Source organism: Monodelphis domestica, chromosome 1, assembly GCF_027887165.1.
Source record: "Monodelphis domestica isolate mMonDom1 chromosome 1, mMonDom1.pri, whole genome shotgun sequence".
Classification (NCBI taxonomy): domain Eukaryota; kingdom Metazoa; phylum Chordata; class Mammalia; order Didelphimorphia; family Didelphidae; genus Monodelphis; species Monodelphis domestica.
The window spans coordinates 420,962,456-420,983,240 of NC_077227.1; the positions used below are offsets into that span (position 1 = coordinate 420,962,456).

The following is a 20,785-nucleotide window of genomic DNA, read 5'->3' on the forward strand; positions in this document are numbered from 1 at the left end:
GTGACTTGCCCAGGGTCACACAGCTAGGAAGTGGCTAAGGCCAAATTTGAACCTAGGACCTCCCATCTCTAGGCCTGGTTCTCAATCCACTGAGCTACCCAGCTGCCCCCTGAGAAGCCTGTGTTTTGAGTGTTGTCCCTGTGACTAAAAAATTTTGTGATCTTGTAAAGTTACTTCATTTCTCTTGGCTTCATTTTCCTGAAGGTAAAGAGTTTGATATGTTAAGTCTCTGCTGTGTAAAGAATTTCCTTTTATTTTTTGCTTCTTTGCCACATTTTAACCAAGGTTTTCATAGAATTGCCATGATGACTAATATTTATGTGTCTCTTTTCAGCTCCAGGAAATAAGCAAGTTGAAGTCACTCAATGATTTAACTTCTCTGGTTCTTGATGGCAATCCAGTAGTAGAGCTTCCTCATTACCACCTGTATACCATTTTTCACCTCAGATCCCTGGAAAGTTTGGAGGATCAGCCAGTGACTAGTCGGGACAGGCAGAAATCTTTTGATAGATTTGATTTAGGTACGGTAACAGAATTTAAGTCTAAGTGTCTGAAAAAATTCAGGAAGCACTTTTCAAAAAACAGATTTTATTATTAATTCCCTAATAGTAAGTAATTTGCATAAAAAGTAGTAGCATGTTTATTGGCTACTTTGGTATATGAAAAGTGGCACTATATTTGAAATCAAAACATCTGAGTTCAATGCTTGACTGCCATTTACTCTCAGCTGTATGTATTACTTTGAGTAATTAAATCACTTTACCATTCTGAGTCTGTTTTCTCATTAGCAGCCCTTCATGGGGTTAGAATTCCTTTACTAGTCACTTCACAGGGACTTAAATGAAATAACAAATATGAATAAAGTGCTTTGTAACCATAAAGCTGTAAAAATTCATGAGATGTTCTATTACTATTGCACTTTAAAGTTATTCTTTACTTCAAATCACTATACAGCATTAACTATTCATAGGTAGGCCAAGCTAATATAATAAAAATAATGATCCTACCTAAATTAATTTACTTATTCAGTGCCATACCTATCAAACTACCTAGAAACTTTTTAAAGAACTAGAAAAAATAATAACAAAATTCATCTGGAAGAACAAAAAATCAAAAATATCAAGAGAACTAATGAAAAAAATATGGAAGATGGTACCAGATGGTACCAGAACTGTATTATAAAGTAGTAATCATCAAAACAATCTGATACTGGCTAAGAAATAGAATGGTGGATCAATGGAATAGAATTGTGATAAATGACCTCAGCAATCTAGTGTTTGATAAATCCAAAGATCCTTGCTTTGGGGATAAGAACTCACTATTTGACAAATCTGCTGGGAAAATTGGAAAACAGTATGATAGAAATTGGGTATAGATCAATATCTCATACCTTATACCAAGATAAGATCAAAATGAGTATGTGATTTAGACATAAAGAGTGATACCATAAATAAATGAGGGGAACATAAAATAGTTTACCTGTCATATTTATGGAGAAGGAAAGAATCTATGACCAAGTTAGAAAACTTTACAAGATGTAAAATGAATAATTTTGACTATATTATATTAAAAAACTTTTATATAAACAAAGCCAGTGCAATCAAGATTAGAAGGGAAACAATAAAGTGAGAAAAAATTTTTATAGTATTTCTAATAAAGGCCTCATTCTCAAATATATAAAGAATTAAGTAAAATTTATAAGAATGCAAGTCATTCCCCAGTTGACAGATGGCCTAAAGATAAGCAGTTTTCAGATGAAGAAATCAAAGCTATCAATAATCATATGAAAAAATGTTCTAAATACCTCTTGATTAGAGAAATGCAAATTAAAACAACTCTGAGGTACCACCTCACACCTATCAGATTGACCAATATGACCATAAAGGAATAAATATTGGCAGGGATGTGGCAAAATTGGGACACGAATGTATTGCTGGAGTTGTGAACTAATCCAATCATTCTGGAAGGCAATTTGGGATTATGTCCAAAAGGCTATAAAACAATGCACACCCTTTGATCCAATAATACCAATACTAAGTCTCTATCCAAAAAGATTAAAAAAAAATTTGGAAAGGACCTGTTTGTACTCAAATATGTATAGCTTCTCATTTTGTGGTGGCAAAGAATTGGAAACTAAAGGAATACCCCTCAGTTGGGGACTGGCTGAATAAATTGTGGTATATGATGGTAATGGAATATATAATGGAATAATGTGCTATAAGGAATGATGAATAGGATGATTTCAGAAAGAACTGAGAAGACCTACATGAACTGATGCAGAGTGAAATAAGCAGAATCAGGAGATTATATACAGAAACAGCAATATTGTGGAATGATCAAGTGATAGACTTTGCTACTTTCAGCACTATAGTGATCCAGGACAGTTCTGAGGGACTTATGAAAAAAGAATGTTATCCACCTCCAGAGAAGGAACTGTTGGAGTCAGAATGCAGATGAAAGAAAATTTTTCACTTACAAAAATGAATAATATGGAAATATGTTTTGCATGATAATACATGTATAACACAGAATGAATTGCTTGCCAGCTCTGAGAGGGCGGAGGGAAAAAAGGAGGGAGACAATTTGGATCATATAACTTCAGAAAACTTATGTGAAAATTTCTTTTTACATGTAATTGGCAAAAAGCTTAAATTTAAAAAACACTACACCGGATAAATTTTTAAATAGAATCATTATCACAGTTTAAAACTTCCTTTTTTGGAGAAATAGACTAACTCTTTAAGACACATAATAGTAGTAATAATAATAACTGATATTTCAGAAGGCTTTAAAGCCTTCCCCAGCATTTCTTCCCAAACCCTCTGTTAGGATAGATAGCACATTAGGGTAAAAATGGCCACTGAGAGAGGATGAGATCTGCTTTAATAACCTTGCTAATAAGTGGCAAAGTCACTTTACAGGGAAACCTGAACTTCAGACTTTAAGTCTAGAATTATTCCCACTGCATCATGCTTCCCCTCAAGAAGATAGGGAGAAATAAGAATGACAGTTTTATTTTTATTGACAGAGGAGATAGAACGACTAGAAAGAGACTTGGAAAAGAAGACAACAGAAGCAGAAGAGCTAAAGCACAGACAGGCCCAATTCTTAGAAGAAATGAAAACTCAGAATGAAATAAACCGGTCTCTGAAAGAGGAGGCTGTCCGGCACAAACACAGCTATAAAGAACTTCAGAGTGATCTCAGCACCAAGAGTGAATTGGTATGTAGCTTCTGACTCTCTCATCTTACCCAGTGTGCTCAATTTCTGGGTCTTAGACCTCATGTTATATGACCTGAGCTGTGACCCTTTGGCCATTTTTCAGGGATATATCAATCTTAGACTCCTTACTTTGTGTAGCATTCTGCTCAGTAAGAATGTTTAACTTTTGTATCATTTGTCAAAAGCCATGAACTGGGGGCAGCTGGGTGGCTCGGTGGCTTGAGAGGCAGGCCCTAGAAACAGGAGATCTTTGGTTCAAATCTGGCCTCACACATTTCTAGCCATGTGACTAGACAAGTCACTTAATCCCCACTGCCCAGTCCTTACCATTCTTCTGCCTTGGAACTAATAACACAGTATCAATTCCATGATGGGAGGTATGGGTTTAAAAAAATTTCTTTATTACCAACCATAGCAAAAGATACCACATTCATTTGTAAACCAGATGTTTATGAGGTGTCTATCTGCCCTATGCTGAGTAGTCTCACAGATGTGAGACACAGATAATGAAAGACATCTTATTTTCATAAGTTTATAATCCAGCTGGAGGACAGTAAGCTACAAACATGCAGCAATTATTCAATGGCCATAAGTCAGAAGAGATGATGTAAGAGAAGAAACAAGTACAGAAGCAGCAAAAATCACTTCTAACTTGAGGAACAGCACACTTGTTACAGGAGTTGACATTTGAGCTAGGTTTTAAAGGAGGGGGTAAACATCACATACCATTAACTCTTATGTTTTACCAGTTCAAGCTTGGCAGGTAGAATTCACTATTCTGTTAATACCTAGACCCCTCCCCCCCCCCCCCAGTGACTAGAACAGATAGAGCGGATAAGAACACTGGGCCTAGAGTCAGAAATTTTGGAGTTCAAATATGGCCTCAGACGCTAATTAGCTGTGTGACCCTTGTAAGATTAAAAATAATATCCAATAACTCCAAGTATTGTATTTTATAAGATTTATTAATAATCACTTGAAGTAGAGGAAATAAAAAGACAAAAGTAAAGCATGAGTGAAGAGAAATTTTCCCGGCTGCGATAACAGGGAGAAAAGTGAGAGGGGCGGGGTTACAGAAACTTTATCTCCAAAACATAAGGATCTAATGTGAAGAAGAAAGTGGGATTCTGGGAAACGGAGTCCTGGGGTTCAAAATTCTAATTACACATCCTGGACAAGTCACTGAACCTCTGTTTGTGTCAGTTTCCTCATCTATAAAGTGGAATAATAATTGCTCCTGTCTCCCAAAGTGTTTGGTGAGAATTAAAGGAGATAATAATTGTAAAATGCTTAGCACAGGACCTGGCACATAGTAAATGTGCAAGTGGAAAATTTGCCACACCTGAGCTATATTCCGAGCATCCTTTTAAGTTACATCCTCATTTTATGTAAGGAGGCTTGGGAGATAAATTTGGCTGAGACCCATACTGTGGGGCTTTTTTGGGGGGAGCTTGTGCTTTTGGTAAAGTACTGCAGGTGTGAGTCTCTGGCCCTCTTTGCTCTCCTCACTTGACTGAAAGAACCCTTTTTCTTTTCTTGTGATTATTATTAAAATCCTACATAAACATTATATAAATATATAATCATAATGATTAACACTCTTCCTTTGCAATCAACCCCCATCTGAATAAGGGAGGCATTTGATACACAAGCACATAGCCACATTCTTTTGGCCTCTTCTGCTTTGGTTGCTGCATGAATCCACTTGAGAAATGGTCTTTTTTAGGGGTTTGGACCAAGCCATAGGAAAGAATTGACTTTGGGAAAGGGAGCAGAGCAGAATGGAAAAATCCAGTATCTTTCCAGTTTATTTGTGAGGTAGTCACATTGTCCATCTTGTTCCTTCACATGATTTTGTTTGGAAATAATTAGGGTAATGGCATCTGGTAACAGAGTGCTAATGTTAGAGTCTAGAACTATGGATTCTTACTACAGCTTTCTCAGAGCTTTCTCTGTCACCTTGGACAAGTCACTTGCATTTCTGGGCCTCAGTTTTCTCATCTATAAAATGAGGCAGTTATACTTAGTGATCTCTAAGGACCCTTGCAACTAATGAACTTTTATGGCATAACTGTTTACTTCTTTGTTCCTTTAGCTATTATCTTGGTTTGTGGCAGATCAATTTCTACTGATTCTGTCTTCCTCATTGAAGGTAGTTTCTCTCAATTGAAATGCTTACCACATGGAATTTGTTTGCATGATAACTGTTGTTAAATTACTTGCTCACATATTAAGTTCTAATGTTTGCCTGCTTTTTGTAGACTAGTTTGTATGTTTTGACATGAATGTGTGCTTTGATGTAACATGGCATAGTAGAAAGAGTTTTGTACTGGTAGCCAGAGAACCTGAGTTCAAATCCTCACTCTCCTGTTTACTCACTGTGATATTAGGTAAGTCACTTAGCTTCTCTCTACAGTCTCATCTGTAAAACGAGACGGTTGGATTTAATGATCTTTAAGCTTCCCATCACCTCTAAATTCTATGATATTGGACTAAAGAGGGAGATGTGTTACAGTAAATCTGTACTATTGCAATATGTTAAATACAGTCAACTCATGATTATTCTAGGAGCTGATATTTCATTTCACCTGATTTTAAGCTATGTAGTTTTCTCTCTACCTATCAGGACAGTACAATGAAAACACATATCTGAGAGTCAAAAGAATTGTTATAATGCTTATTAACTTTATGAACTTAGCATGTCACTTCTCTCTGAATTAAAAAAAAAAAACATATGCCCTTCATAGTCTTCAAAAAAGGAGCTATTCAGATTAGTTCAGGGTAATCTGTAAATATGATAAGCACATCATCCATGGCATAGATATAAAAATGTTAAATAGCAAAGGTATGAACCCTAGTCAGTGACTGGGGCACACCACTAGAAATCTCCTTCCAACTTGACATTGAATTATTAATGACTTTCTTTGGCTTTGACCTTTCAATTATTTCCTAAACCAACTAACTACTGTTGCCTGACATATATTTCCATCTTTTCTACAAGAATATTTTGTAAAGTGCTTGTCAAAGCAAATTATATATACAACATTACTCAGATCTCCATCTGTTGGCTCTGTCCAAAAAGAAATGAAGGTAGTTTAAAACTTTGTTATTGATTAATCCATTCTGGTTTTTATAATCAACGCTGCTTTTTCTTGGTCTTCACCAACTATCTCTTTGAGTCAACAAGCATTTATTAAGCACTTCAATCAATCAATAAACATTTATATAGCACATGCTGTGTGCAAGGCACTGGGTAATTGCTAAGGATACAAAAAGAAACTCAAGACAGTCCCTGCCCTCAAGGAGTTTACAGTTTAATGGGGAAGCAACAAATAAAACAATATATAAAAACAATCCTTATATAGGATAAATAGGAAATAAAAGAGAAGACATTTAAGTTAAAAGGGGTTGGGTTGGGAGAGGGATCCTGAAGAAGATTTTAGTTGGGACTTAAATGAAGGTAGGAAAACCACTAGATACTTATATATGCTAGGCAGTGTGCTTAGTGCTTAAATACAAATAAAGGCAAAAATTGGTCTCTGCCCTTAAAAAGATCACATTCTAATGAGTGAGACAACATGCAAATGGATAGGGACCTGTGAGATATACACAGAGTAAATTAGAGGTAATCCTTAGATTCTATATGCTACAATTTTGCCAGTACTTAAATTCAAACCCAGTGATTTATATTTTACAGACACCATTGCAATAACATTTGCCTTTTTCAAGTTCTGTGCACCATTCTTATTCTTCATGACTTTTTTTTCTTTATTTAAAACCTTACCTTCCATCTTAGAATTAATACTTTGTATTGGTTCTAAGGCAGAAGAGTGGTAAGGGCTAGGCAATGGGGGTCAATTGACTTGCCCAGGGTCATAGCTAAGAAGTGTCTGAGGCCAATTTTGAATCTAGGACCTCCCGTCTCTAGGCCTGGCTCTCAATCTGCTGGGCTACCCAGCTGCCCCCTCTTCATGACTTTTTAAAGACCACTAATAACAGTTCAATGATTTACATCTGTCAGTTTTTCCCACACCTTGAAATGTAATTTATTTGGACTTGAAGACTTGAATTCTTCCAAGGCAATCAGGTGCTTTCTTATTATCTCCCTACTCATCTCTGGTGTTAACTTTCTATTAGCACTTTTTTCCTCAATCTTTTCCAGCCTCCAGTTCATCCTTCTTGGCTGTAACAGAAACAAAAGTTTAGCTATTCTGCCTTTCTCCAGCATTTGATACCTTTCCATCACTCCTTTGACTCTGTCTTTCCTAACTTGGCTTTAAAACTCCTTTTTCTCATCCTTGGTTTTTCTCACCAGACTTGGGCTCATTCTGAGCATTAACTCTTTTGTGATTCCATGACTTCTGTTGTGCAGGAGTTACATAATTGCTTCATCTAGTAAAAGGGTTTGGTTGAGGAGAGGGTCGCAATTCTCTTCTCAAAGGTGTTGATTTCTCTGTGGATATGTTATCTAGGATATTTGACTTGGCAATTCATTTTTCCTCTGTGGATATACTTCTCAAGAAGTCAGAATTATAAGAATCAAGTGATATAATTCATATAAAGTCTTGTTGCTATAGATAATCAGGAGATGACTGTATTCTAGATTACGTATGATCACATCATTTCATATATCATATATCACTATTTTTAGAGCTCATTTCTGAATATGCATGCATTATTTTTTTTAACACTTTTAGATCTCCCAAGCATGTTTGTTCTCTTTCTGATAGCCAACTTCCTTCAGAAATGAGCCCCCAAAGCACATAATAGATCTTTGGAATCTGTTCAGATAGCTAAAATGTCTCAAAAAAGTTTACAAAACTATCATGATTCAGTGTGATACTACTTTCTGTTAAGTGAGCTCACATCAGGAAACATGGTGTAGTGGAAAGACTATAAAGTTTGAATGGGGAACCCTGCATTTGAGTTTTATGTTCTATCAGTTATCATTGATTTTGGGCAACATGTAATGGTCTCTCTATGGACCTCAATTTCATCATCTGTAGAGCAGGAAAACAGAGACTTGTGCTCAATACTTAATAGGGTTGTTGTGAGAAACTATTTTATAAACTACCAAAGTCTATAAAATTATGAGCTAACATTCATGTCTTGCCAAGTCTAAATTCTAAGTGCTGAATATCAAAGCTATCATTAGCTATAAATAATCCAACAGAAATAGTAAAATCGATTCCTCTTTTTCTTATCATATCACTGCTTTTAAAGAGAATTAAAGACAAAAGTTACTTAATCTGTTACATGTATTTTAATTACCAGAGAAAAATGGAGAATATGTATATATACACCTGGTTGGCCACTTATTAAGAAATAATGGAAATAGAATTTTTTAGTGTTTGGTTAAGTAAAATGTTATGATTATAGAACTCATTATAGCATATTAATGAACATTCCAATTTAAAACTATGAAATACATTGCCATTCCCAAGATCTTATATGTGATTTCTTATGAAATAGTAGCTTTGGTATAGTCTTATTTGTTGACAATTAAATATTAATTGTCATGATCTTTTAGGATACATGTGTGTGTATATACTCTTTTTTTTTTACTCCTATTACTGACTTTTATGAAAAATCACCACAGCATTAAAAGTTGGTTGCTAATTTATCAATTCTGTATTTTGCCTTATACCCAAATTGGGATACAGTTAAAACAGAAGACAATGGAACTCACTCGTTCTTGCCAAAAACAGTATGAACTAGAACAAGAATTGGCTTTTTATAAAATTGATGCCAAATTTGAGCCACTAAATTATTATCCACAAGAGGTAAGTCATTTAACAATGTTTTGTATTTCTTTGAATCAGTCAAATGGTGTAAGGGTTAAAAAAAAATTCTGTTCTATATTTTAAAGTTTTATGTTCTGAGATCTCCATTTCCAATATTTAGTACTTTGATATCTTACTGGTTTTTACCAGTATTTTTACAAATTTTAAAAATTCAGTTTATAAATTTTTTAAATTTATGGAATGCTATTATTCTACTTAACTCAGTAATAAAATGATGTTTAACTGATTTGAATTTATTTGTGGAATCACATATTTACTTTTTCAGTACAATGAAATTTATGACGCCCCAGGTGAAAGTCCTTATATTGGTAAATCCAGATATAAAAGAAATATGTATACCACTGAAAGTTATATTAATGATAATGCCCAGCCAATACAGATTCAAAAACTCGAACTTTGTAAAGAAGAACTTGGAAATGAACAGATCTCAAGGAAACCTGCTGATACGTTGGATATACAACTAAAAGATAAAGAAAACAAAATAAAAGCAGGTAATCTATTTTTAAACTCTAGCCTTTTAAAAACATAAAAACTTAATCTAAATTTGTTTTCTAATTCTTTAATCATCTCCACATTGATTCTTTCCTTTCATTTACTCATTCAACAAACAAGTACAAAAAATTAAGTGATTAAAACATGCAGAATAATGTGCCAGGCAGTAGGAATGACATAAAGATAAATAAAATACTATCCTTGCCATCAATGAGTTTATGATCTAATGGGGAAGATGAGATATTTATAAATAATACTCTACATCCTCTCTGGATTTTTGTTTTCATCAGTATAGATGTTCATTTGCCTAAATCACATGTTTTATATCCCCAGTATATATCATTCATATAGTCAGTATGCCATATAGAGAGACTGCTATGAAGGAACAGAGAAAGATAAAACCTACTATAGCTGGAAATCTAAAGTTTTCTTAGAAAAGGTTGAATTTGAGCTGGGTCTTGAAGAATAAGCAGAATTTCAATAGTTAGAGATGAGGGGAGAATGTTTCATTCATATGGAATAGCATAAACAAATGCTATGAGCTAAAAGAGTGAGAAATTTAAAGAATAATATTTAATAATATTTAAAGAATAATAAGAATAATATTTAAAGAATAGCAATTAATAACACTTGACTGGAGGGTAGAGGGATCAAATATTGTGAGATAACTAGAAAGTTCAGTTGGGGCCATACTGGAGGGTCTTGATACCAAGATAAAGAGACTTTACTTAAAAAAAAAAAACATTTCTTTCTGCCTTAAAATTGATGCTAAGTATCATTTCCAAGGCAATAGAGTGGTAAGAGCTAGGCAGTTGGGATTAAGTGACTTGCCCAGGGTCACAGAGCTAAGAAGTGTCTGAGGCCCAATTTGAGCCAAGATTTTTGTAGGTAGTGAAGGACGTTTGAGCAGTATTTGGTATATTCAGGTCTTTGCTTTAGGAAAATTTATCTGGTGGTGTGAATTTTAAAACTATTCCACCCTAATCAGATCATTCTTTAGAAGATCTGATTTAACTATTTCCTGATCAATAATAATGGAGATACTTGGAATAACAGAATCAGGTCTTGGAAACTCTACATTCTCCACCCTTCTTAGTTTAACAAGATTAAGAAGGTCTGCATCAAACTGAAGATTTAATTATCTGAGGAAATGGCCTTCAACAGACCTGTGCAAAAAAAGGACAGACCTCTGGGCTGTCCTAAGTCAAGCTAAGTCATCATTGGTACAGATGAGAAGCAGGAAAGTGATGTAAAACTGTATATAAGGCATGTCACTTCCTGTCTCTTCCTCTTTCCCTGGAGAGACGACTCTGGCTGGCAGCGTGCTAGGCATTCCGACATCTTGGCATGGTGGTGGCTTTTGTCTGAGTTCGGTGGTGAGTTTTGCCCTGGAGCTGAGTTCAGATTCGGGCATCTTAGCTGAGCCCCTTTGGAGGTCACACTGATTCTTTCCTCCTTCATACTCCAAAACCTTATCTCCTAATCTCTCCACTCGGTACCAGCCAGGTGGGGGAGGAAGGGGCAAAGAAAACCTACTCCTTTCCTTCTTCCTTCTCCTTAATCTCCTCCACTATCAATTAAAATAACATAAAATTTCCAGCTGACTTGGTTTATTCATTAGGATTTTATAAATTAAATTCTTGATGACAAAAATAATTATTACATTCAGTCTCAGCCATAATTTTACCCTTTACAGTTTTGGCAACCATGGAGGGTTGTTCTAGGCAGATTAAGGAAATAACATCCATTTGTGTTGTGTTAAAATTATAGTGGATTTCAAGATATTGATACTTTAGACATACTCTGGCAGGACTATACTATAAAGTACTTTACTTTTTCAGACTTGTTTATGCTAACAAATAAAATTATCAAAACAGTGAACAAAATGGTATGTTGTAGATTTATCTTTTGGATATCTTTATCTTCTAAAATTGGTGTTATAACAGGGTTCTTCTATGTGAGAATTTGGGACCATCAATCAAAATCAGTCCACTAGGTTTCACCCACACCAATGATGTCAAAGGAGGAACCACTAAGCTATATCTAAATATCCCTGTGGGTTATATATTGATCTAGAAAACCATGTGTTAACATTATCTGGAGTTTTTTTGTATTTTTATCTATTTTATTAATATTTCCCAATTACACTTTAATCTGGTTCTGGAGTATTATAGTCCATGTCTTTGCTGCATCTGGCTTACATATTCTTTTATACCTAGAATACTTCCCCAGTCATCAGGTTCAGACCTTACTCAAATTTTCCCTTCTTCAGGAAGTTTTCCATATTCTTTTTCTAATACTAGTATGTAATAATCATTCCCATCCTAGTAAGCAATGGCCTAATTATGACCTTGTTCTCCTCAACTTCAATACATTACATATCACTTATTTTCACCTCTGTTATATACTTTTATTTTGTTGATATTTGTATATATTTATATTGTCTCTTTCATACCAGATGTTTAGTTCTGCAAGGATTGGTCTGAATCTTACCTAACTTTCTATATTTTCTAGTGCTTAGTGCAATGATATGTATACAGCAGATACTACATAAATGCTTATGGAATCAATTGAATTAAATTGAAGATGTATTTCCAATTTAAGGGAACTAACTTTGCATTAGTACAAATAAGTATTATTCATGGTTTTAACACACAGTAAAATAATTCATCTTAGAAATGAATTTGTTTTACTTTAATTGACCAACAATTTATTAAAAACCTACTATGTGCCTTGGCCACATGTGGCCACTATGCCGATGGTGAGATACAAAAATCAATCCCTGATTTCAAGGAGCATATGCACAGAAAATTAAATGCAAATTTTATATAAAGCAGGACACTATCAAAAGGATGTTTGTATTTTATCCTCTCCATTGCAACTTCTTGTGCAGGTAATAGTAGTCATAGGATGTAGGTTTATATCCTTCCCAATAACAAGGGGCTCATTACACTTCTCCTTAATAGGAACAGGGTGACTAAGGCTCTGTCCTGGTCTCATCAGGGTGACTAGATGGTCTGATATTGAGTGGCCTGTCATCTCAAAGCCCTTGATGTTTATGAAGGGGAGAGTTGGTTGATTTATTTACCTTTTTTTATTAGAAGAGAGGTGGAGTGACGTAAGGAGTAAATTTAGGATTTACTGACTGAATATATTATGCTAGTGGTTGCCAGGGATTAATTGAATCCCAATAAAAATACTCAAGTCAGTTTGGGAATTTTATGGTGGTTTAATTACAATAGAGGGAAGGAATTAAGGAGAAGAGAGAGAAAAGGGTATAAGATTTCTCCGGCCTAGCCTAAGCCAAGGGAAGTTTAGAGAACTCAGCCACAAGGCCTCCTCAGAAGATTAAAACTAGCTTGGCTTCCAGCCCTGAGGTCTACTCTGAGATGAGGGGCCTCCTAAGAGGATAGTGCTTTAGAGATAAAGGGAAAAGGCATCAGCTTAAATCACTTACCCAGGTCACTCAGGGAAGATGCCTCACCTAACCCACGCTACCGAGCTTCTCCAGTCCCTTACTGGCAAGCTGCAAATGCCAAATGCCAAGATGCCAAAGGCTGCCCAGCACTCCCCACACTGCTGACAGACCAACATATCTGCCAGAAAGAGTGAGAGCGAGAGCTACATTTCCATGAGAGAAGCTGGAGAGAGGAAGTGACGCAAAATATATAGACCATTTTTTTACATCACTTCCTGCGTCTCACATGTACCAATGGTAGCTTAAGCTTGACTTAGGACACCTCAGGGGGTCTGTCAGTTGTTTTCTTATTTGTCACTTGCTAGCACATATCTGCCATAGGCCATCCTCCTCAACACTTAATCCTTAAGTAGGGATGTATACATTCCTGGTTGCTAGACTAAGCAAGATGGAGTAAATCTAAAATTCACAGTATTTGGAGTTTGTAGTGAGGATGAAGAATAGGTTTAGGAAGAGTGAAGCCTAAGAAAAGATGGAAGAATAGGAATTAATAGTCAGAGGAATTTCATCTTTCTAGATCATGAAGGTAGAAACTATTATGGGCAATGAAGAAATTGAGAATATAAACATCTCTTAAATGTGGCAAAAGTAGAGTGAAATCCACTATTTGACAATAACTGCAGGGAAAATTGGAAAACAGTATGGGAGAGATTAGATTTAGATCAACATCTCACACCCTATACCAAGATAAACTCAGAATGGGTGAATGACTTGAACATAAAGAAGGAAACAATAAGTAAATTAGGTGAACACAGAATAGTATACTTGTCAGATCTTTGGGAAAGGAAAGATTTTAAGACCAAGCAAGAGTTAGAAAAAATTACAAAATGCAAAATAGATGATTTTGATTACATTAAATTAAAAAGGTTTTGTACAAACAAAACGAATACACCCAAAATTAGAAGGAAAACAACAAATTGGAAAACAATCTTCATTACAAAAACCTCTGACAAAGGTCTAATTACTCAAATTTATAAGGAACTAAATCAATTGTACAAAAAAATCAAACCATTTCCCAGTTGATAAATGGGCAAGGGACATGAATAGGCAATTTTTTGTTAAAGAAATCAAAACTATTAATAAGCACATGAAAAAAATGTTCTAAATCTCTTATAATCAGAAAAATGCATATCAGAACAACTCTGAGGTATCACCTCATACCTAGCAGATTAGCCAACATGACAGCAAAGGAATGTAAAGAGGGAATGTGGCAAGATTGGGACATTAGTGCATTGCTGGTGTAGTTGTGAACTAATCCAACCATTCTGGAAGGCAATTTGAAACTATGCTCAAAGGGCACTAAAAGACTGTCTGCCCTTTGAGCCAGCCATAGCACTGCTGGGTTTGTACCCCAAAGAGCAAATAAGGAAAAAAACTTGTACAAGAATATTCATAGCTGTGCAATTTGTAGTGGCAAAAAATTGGAAAATAAGGGGATGCCCTCCAATTGGGGAATGACTGAACAAATGGTGGTATCTGTTGGTGATGGAATACTATTGTGCTCAAAGGAATAATGAACTGGAGGAATTCCATGGGAACTGGAATGACCTCCAGGAAGTAATGCAGAGTGAAAGGAGCAGAAGCAGGAGAACATTGTATACAGAGACTGATACACTATGGTAAATTCAAATGTAATGGACTTCACTACTAGTAGCAATGCAACGATCCAGAACTATTTGGAGGGGCATTATGAGAAAGAATGCTATCCACATGCAGAGGAAGAACTATGGGAAAAGAAACACAGAAGAAAAACAACCACTTGATCACATGGGTCAGTGGGGCTATGACTGGGAAAGTGGACTCTAAAAGATCACCCTAGTGCAAATACTAATAATAAGGAAATGGGTCTTGATTGATGGTACACATTAAACCCAGTGGAATTGTGTGTCATATATGGGAGGGGAGGGGAAAGGGGAAGGAAGGAACATGAGTCTTGTAACCATGGAAAATTATTCTAAATCATCTAATTAAATAAAATAAAAAATAAAAGTAAAAAATAAAAAATTTTTAAAAAGTAACAAAAAGGAAAAAAAAGTAGAGTGAAGACATGGGACTTGAGAGGGTGAATGAACCTGGAAATCAAAAAATTTGAGATATGTTCCCCAAGTATAAGGAAAGGTATTCAGTTGGAAAGGAAGTCTGTGAGCTAGCTACTTCTTGAGAAAGGAGGGGAAATGACCTTGGGTCTAGCAGATAATTCCTGTCAGCATCTGTAAATGATGTATCTGCAAGAATAAAGAAGGAAATTCATAGCATCAAGGGTTTAGAGATAGTAGTGAAAAGCAAGGAATGTTTCTGGCACTGAGGGTTATAGGGCATGGAACGGGGCACATCTAATACTGGAGAAGAGTGTCCAGGGATGCATTTTCTTCTGAGAATAGCCACATGTCCATGATTGAAATGAGTTTGAGATATATATATATAGTCTCAAAATAACATAAAGGGATATTTGTTAGCAATTAAATGGCGGTCCCAGAAGGCTATGGAAGAAGAAGACAGAATAAAATAGAAATATAGGAGAGGTAGCGTCTAGTTCTGATGGCAAACCTATGGCACAGGAGCCAAAGATGGCATGCAGAGTGCTCTCTGTAGGCATGTGACCACCCTTCCCCCTTTCCCTCCAGTTTATTACTAGAAAGGCAGACTTGGGTGGAGCTGCTCCCTTCCTCCCTCCGTCCCCCTCTCCACTATGCCTGAGGACATTTTTTTCACATCCCCCTGCCCCTCTGCCCACTGGACCAGTGGGAGTGCACAGGGAGTAAGGTGGCTCACAGGCTGGAGAGCTAGAGGGAAACAGGCATGGCACTGGCGGAGAGGGGACACCAGCCCTCTGATCCCTAAAAGGTTCATCATCACTGCTCTAGGTGGATGGAAAGGAGGAAACAAAAAAATTGTAGCAGAGGAAAGAAGTTTTCTCTAATTCTAGGTAAACCATCACTGGATAGATGCAAAAGAAAGTTTGCCTAACCATCCAACTGTAGTGTATCACATGCTTCCTGGTAGCAAAGGAAGCTAGGCCCCAACTAAAATATAATTTTAATTCCTGCTCCCACATTGGGAACAGGAAGCACTGTGTTCAAAGGTAAAAGCAAAACTGCCTAGTGATCAGTGGTGAAAGGCTTGGGCTCTAGGTCCTTGCTATTTATAGAAACCTGAATGGATTTCTATTTTTTCCCTTTCCTTATTAAAAGGAATAACTGTACCCCAGGCTCCAACTTGAAACGGAGAGGTCAAGATGTTCTATAGTAGAAAAAAATCAGGAGAACTGAATTCATATCCTGTCTCTAACAATTACTTAGCTATGCATTACTGGGCAAGTCACTTAATTTTCTTTGCTTCGGTTTAATTTTCTTTTTTTTTTTAAACCCTTACCTTCCGTCTTGGAGTCAATACTGTGTAGTGGCTCCAAGGCAGAAGAGTGGTAAGGGCTAGGCAATGGGGGTCAAGTGACTTGCCCAGGGTCACACAGCTGGGAAGTATCCAAGGTCAAATTTGAACCCAGGACCTCCCGTCTCTAGGGCTGACTCTCAATCCACTGAGCCACTCAGCTGCCCCCCAGTTTCATTTTCTACAAAAGGTGGTCTGATGACATTGGTGCCATCTGTAGGATCATTGTAGGAAAGGTCTTTATAAACTATAAAATGCTACATAAATATGAATTAGTTTGAGTGGAGTTTAGGCCTGGTTCTCCCATAAAGTAGTTGTAGGGCCTTTAGGAAACTTTCTCTGAGTCTCTTTGTTTCACTATAAAACAAAGGAATTGGGCTTGAAATTTTTTCTAGGTACCCTTCCAGTTCTGTGATCCTGAGTTCCTAGAACAAGATTTTTAAAATTATTTTTATTTCTAATACATATTGTAGTTAGATAAATCTTCTGCCTGAAGAATAGAATCCATTGTGGGTAGGGGGAGAGTCAAGTTGCACAGGGATGGTGTTTGAGAGTATACATAATTCATTTTTTCTCTTCTTCCTTTGTAGCCCAAGCCCAATTGAAGGAGCTGTACAATGAAATGGCAACAGTAGAGCAGAACATTTTAAAAGCAACAGAAGAATTTAAACAACTAGAAGAAGCCATAAAACTGAAAAAAGTATGTAAGAGCCAAATAACAATGCAAAAAAAGGCCTTAGCCTAAAGAGACATTAGCATAAATAAATATTTTACATATGGCATTCTTTAAAAATAAATGTATAGTTCTCTAGATGATGAGTTTTTTATGTATGGATGATTATTGGCTTTAATATCTGGGGGCAGTGGAATAGGGGGAATGATTTCATATGTAACATAATAACATGAACAGTACTCTAAGGGTTCCTATTAAGGATCTATAATTTTTCAAATAGTGTCTAGTATAAGACAATGCAACAGAAGGTTATTTTTTCAAAAGAAGATAAAAAGTCACCCAAACCAGATAAGGTATTTGTGTATCTTGAAGATGATACTACCATCCATGTGGGTTATTTTGAATCTCCACTCTTAACACATGGAAATTGGTTTGTCACTAAATAAATATCTACAGAACAGGAAGAATGGAATTTTCTGATATGAAAAATGTTTTTATAACAAGGAGTATTTTTTTAAAAATATTCAAAATATTCCTTGTTATGCCCTCCCAGTTTTTTAGCTTGCTAATCTCCTAATTTTTATCTCTGTTGTGAGCAACAGAAATAAGATGCATAACATAGAAATCTCAATACTGATGGATGTGAAAAGCAAACAAAAAAGCCTGCAGTTTTCTCTGTTCTTTTTCAGAATATTCTTTCCAATGTTTCAACCATTGTTCAGACTTTTTTTTTTAAGTCTAGCATTAAAGATTACTAGACATGGTGACACTAGAAGCCCTGAGTTCTAAACTTGACTCCCAACATTGAGTAGCTATTTCCTTGTCTATAAAATGAGGAATAATATTACTTATACTACTTCACAGGCTTGCTGTTTTGGAAATTCTTTTTAAACCGTAAAACACTATAGAAAATATGAGTTCCCAGTAGCAGAAGATTGCTGGAGTAGATGTGTATTTCAGGCAAAATACCACCAAAGGTATTCAATGAGTGCATAGATGTTCTTTTGCATAATAAGTCTACTGTAAATGGAGCATCTAGCTGTTCTGAGTTTTGGTGTGGTAAGAAAGAAAGAAAACAGTTGTAATATGAAATCTCAGAAATGTTAAAGCTGTTTTTACCTTGTCTCTATTTGAAGTATCATCCCAAACCCAGTGTATTTTGTGTTTGTATAAGCAGAAGTATAAAGGTTACACTGAGAGACACACAAGACTAAATGTGGTCTTATGATTAAAAACTCTGTCCCTGCTCTTTAGTGGAATTTTCAACATTTTTGTTATAGTACAAAATTGATGGTTTTAAATTCTAAATCAGTGTTTTCTCTCCATGCTTAGTAGAACATATGGGGGCTTTTCAATTGCTTTTGTGCACATTTTTTAGGTTTCTGAAACAGAAAAAGACCTTGTCCTCAAACAATTAAGTGGTAAGATACAACTCCTAAATCAGTTACGTCAAGAATCAATGAATCTAGAAATGCAGATGGAGAAGCAGAGTGCAGAAATAACAAAAAAAGAGATGGAAATAAAAGATGTGGAAAGTGCCCTTGATAATCTAGATCACACAGACCCAAGACATGTAAGTAAGTTAATAACTATATCAATGATATTTGAAAGCAATATGAATATAGCTGATGTTTAACTTTTCACAATTCATGGGCGTGGGTATTTAAGATAATTTTAGCATTGTGACTTGAAAATCTAAAATAAGTGGTGGCCATGAGAAATTCCCAAATATGAAAATATCCCAAGTCAGCTGGGGATTATGGAAATTTTAATTAATAAAGAGAGAAGGAATTAAGGGAAGGAGCGAGAGGGAGAGAGAGAGAGAGAGAGAGAGAGAGAGAGAGAGAGAGAGAGAATTAATTTAAACTGCTTTGGCTCAGGCTGAGCCAAGCAGTAATTAAAGGCCTTGGCCAAAATGGCCTCCCTGAGCCTAAAGGAGAACAAGCCAGTCTTATTACTCACCACAAGACCAACTCCAAGCAAGCTCCAGTCCTCCACTGAATCTCCTAAACTCCAATTAGTCTAAACTGACTTTTTACCCTCCTTTTAAAGAAAATTTTCTCTTATGTCACCTCCCCTAAATTTTCATGTCTACCAATCACAGTAGACACTTTTTTCCAGGACTGCCCATTCTTAGTTTTTACCACTCTTTAGTTCACACCTTCTCTGGTTAGATTATATCTTCTGAGTACTTCACACCTCTTTGTTAAGCTTGCCTTTTGTAAGTTACTTGACCTTTTTGTGATTAATTTAACCTTTACAGGTACTTAACACCTTTTTGTGTTACATCTAAAAATAGACCTAGCTTAAGGTTCTAGCTTTACTATAAGGTATGAGTTAGGGACTATCATTGTTCAATCAGGAGTTTGCAACTTTATCTTCCCCTAAGGCACTGTCTGAGTAGGGTGGAGTAATTTCCAAGTTCCCAATACATTCCTGATTCTTGTTAGACCAAGTATCTCCATTGTTACAATAAGGTAATAGCTAAACCATCTCTTCTAAAGAACAGTCTGAGTAGTTTTTAAGATTCACAAGTGCAAGGAATAAATTTAGTGAGTAATAGATTTAACTATTACAATCACAATAGTAACTAATTTGGATTTTTATTTGCTTTGCTAGAAAATTAAAGGGTTGGATCAGATGGTTTCTAAGGGTCGTTCTGGCTCAACATTGTGTTTTCTACATTCCAGAATTCTGCATTCTAATATTTTTTCTTGATAGTGCTCTGGGAGTGGCAGGGAAGGGAGCAGAAGCATCTTATTATCTCTGAGGTTCCTTCTCAGCTATACTTTTCTAAGTCCTAACAGTCTATTCCAATGTCTTCCATATCCATCTTTTAAAACCTAACTCAAACTTCAGCTTCTTCATAAAAGTCTTCCCTGATCCCCTGGTGCGAATCCACACCTTCTTCAGATCTCACATAGCACATTGTTTATATCACTTTATCTTATTTTTTCTATAATATTGTGAAATACAGTTATCTGTGTTTGTTTGGCCCATTGTTATAAATACTCTATTATATCTAAATATTGCATCTCCTCCATTATCTGCTACAGTGTTGTACACACAGTAAGTTCTTAATAAATTTGGCCTAAATGACTGTACAAAAGATAATCGTGTTCAGGGATCTGAACAAATGCTAGATTTTCTAGAGAACAAAAAGTCCAAGTATGGTGAATTTGGGCATGTAAAGAGGAATACCTACTATCAGAGTGGTGTTCCTAATTTTTGATGCATCCATAAGCAAGCCTATGTGAGTAAAGATGGTGCATATTAATTACATTAGCCCTCATGACCTCTTTGATTTTGTTTAAACAAGTGCAGATCAGTTCCAAAATCTAAAATTTAAAAATTCAGTTAAATTCTGGCATTCCATGATCAGGTAATAGAATGAGCACTATACGAGGAATCCAGAAGACCAGGTTTTATGTTTGGTTCCCTTGTATGAACTCATTGCACTCTTCTGAAATTGTTTGCTTATATGTAAAATGTTATTTGCACTTCTTGTCTCATAAAATTGTGCAGATTTTTTAAAAATTCATGTAAATTTACATTAAAATATGATGTCTTATTTAACAATAGACTCCTTATAAAGAGAGAAATTTATTTTTCTTTATCTTTATTTCCTCCACAACTCCATTCATAAATGCATTTCATTTCCTTACTTTTAAACTGGATTTATCATCTTGGGGATTTCCCAGTGCGGGACTTCTACCAATGCATAAAAGA

General features: G+C 35.7%; 1 protein-coding gene across 11 annotated transcripts in view; it reads left to right on the plus strand.

Annotated features, from left to right (window-relative positions):
* CNTRL (centriolin) overlaps window positions 1–20,785 on the plus strand; it is a 144,834-nt gene that overhangs the window by 20,780 nt on the left and 103,269 nt on the right. For all 11 annotated transcript variants that reach the window (XR_458111.3, XM_007474565.3, XM_007474566.3 and 8 more), the window contains exons 6-11: window positions 335–521; window positions 3,029–3,222; window positions 8,886–9,005; window positions 9,292–9,517; window positions 16,974–17,083; window positions 18,435–18,629. Coding sequence is in view for 10 of the 11 variants with exons in the window: in XM_007474565.3 (XP_007474627.2) it covers window positions 335–521; window positions 3,029–3,222; window positions 8,886–9,005; window positions 9,292–9,517; window positions 16,974–17,083; window positions 18,435–18,629 (1,032 nt within the window). In the remaining variant the exon portion in view is untranslated. The remainder of the gene's footprint in view (window positions 1–334; window positions 522–3,028; window positions 3,223–8,885; window positions 9,006–9,291; window positions 9,518–16,973; window positions 17,084–18,434; window positions 18,630–20,785) is intronic.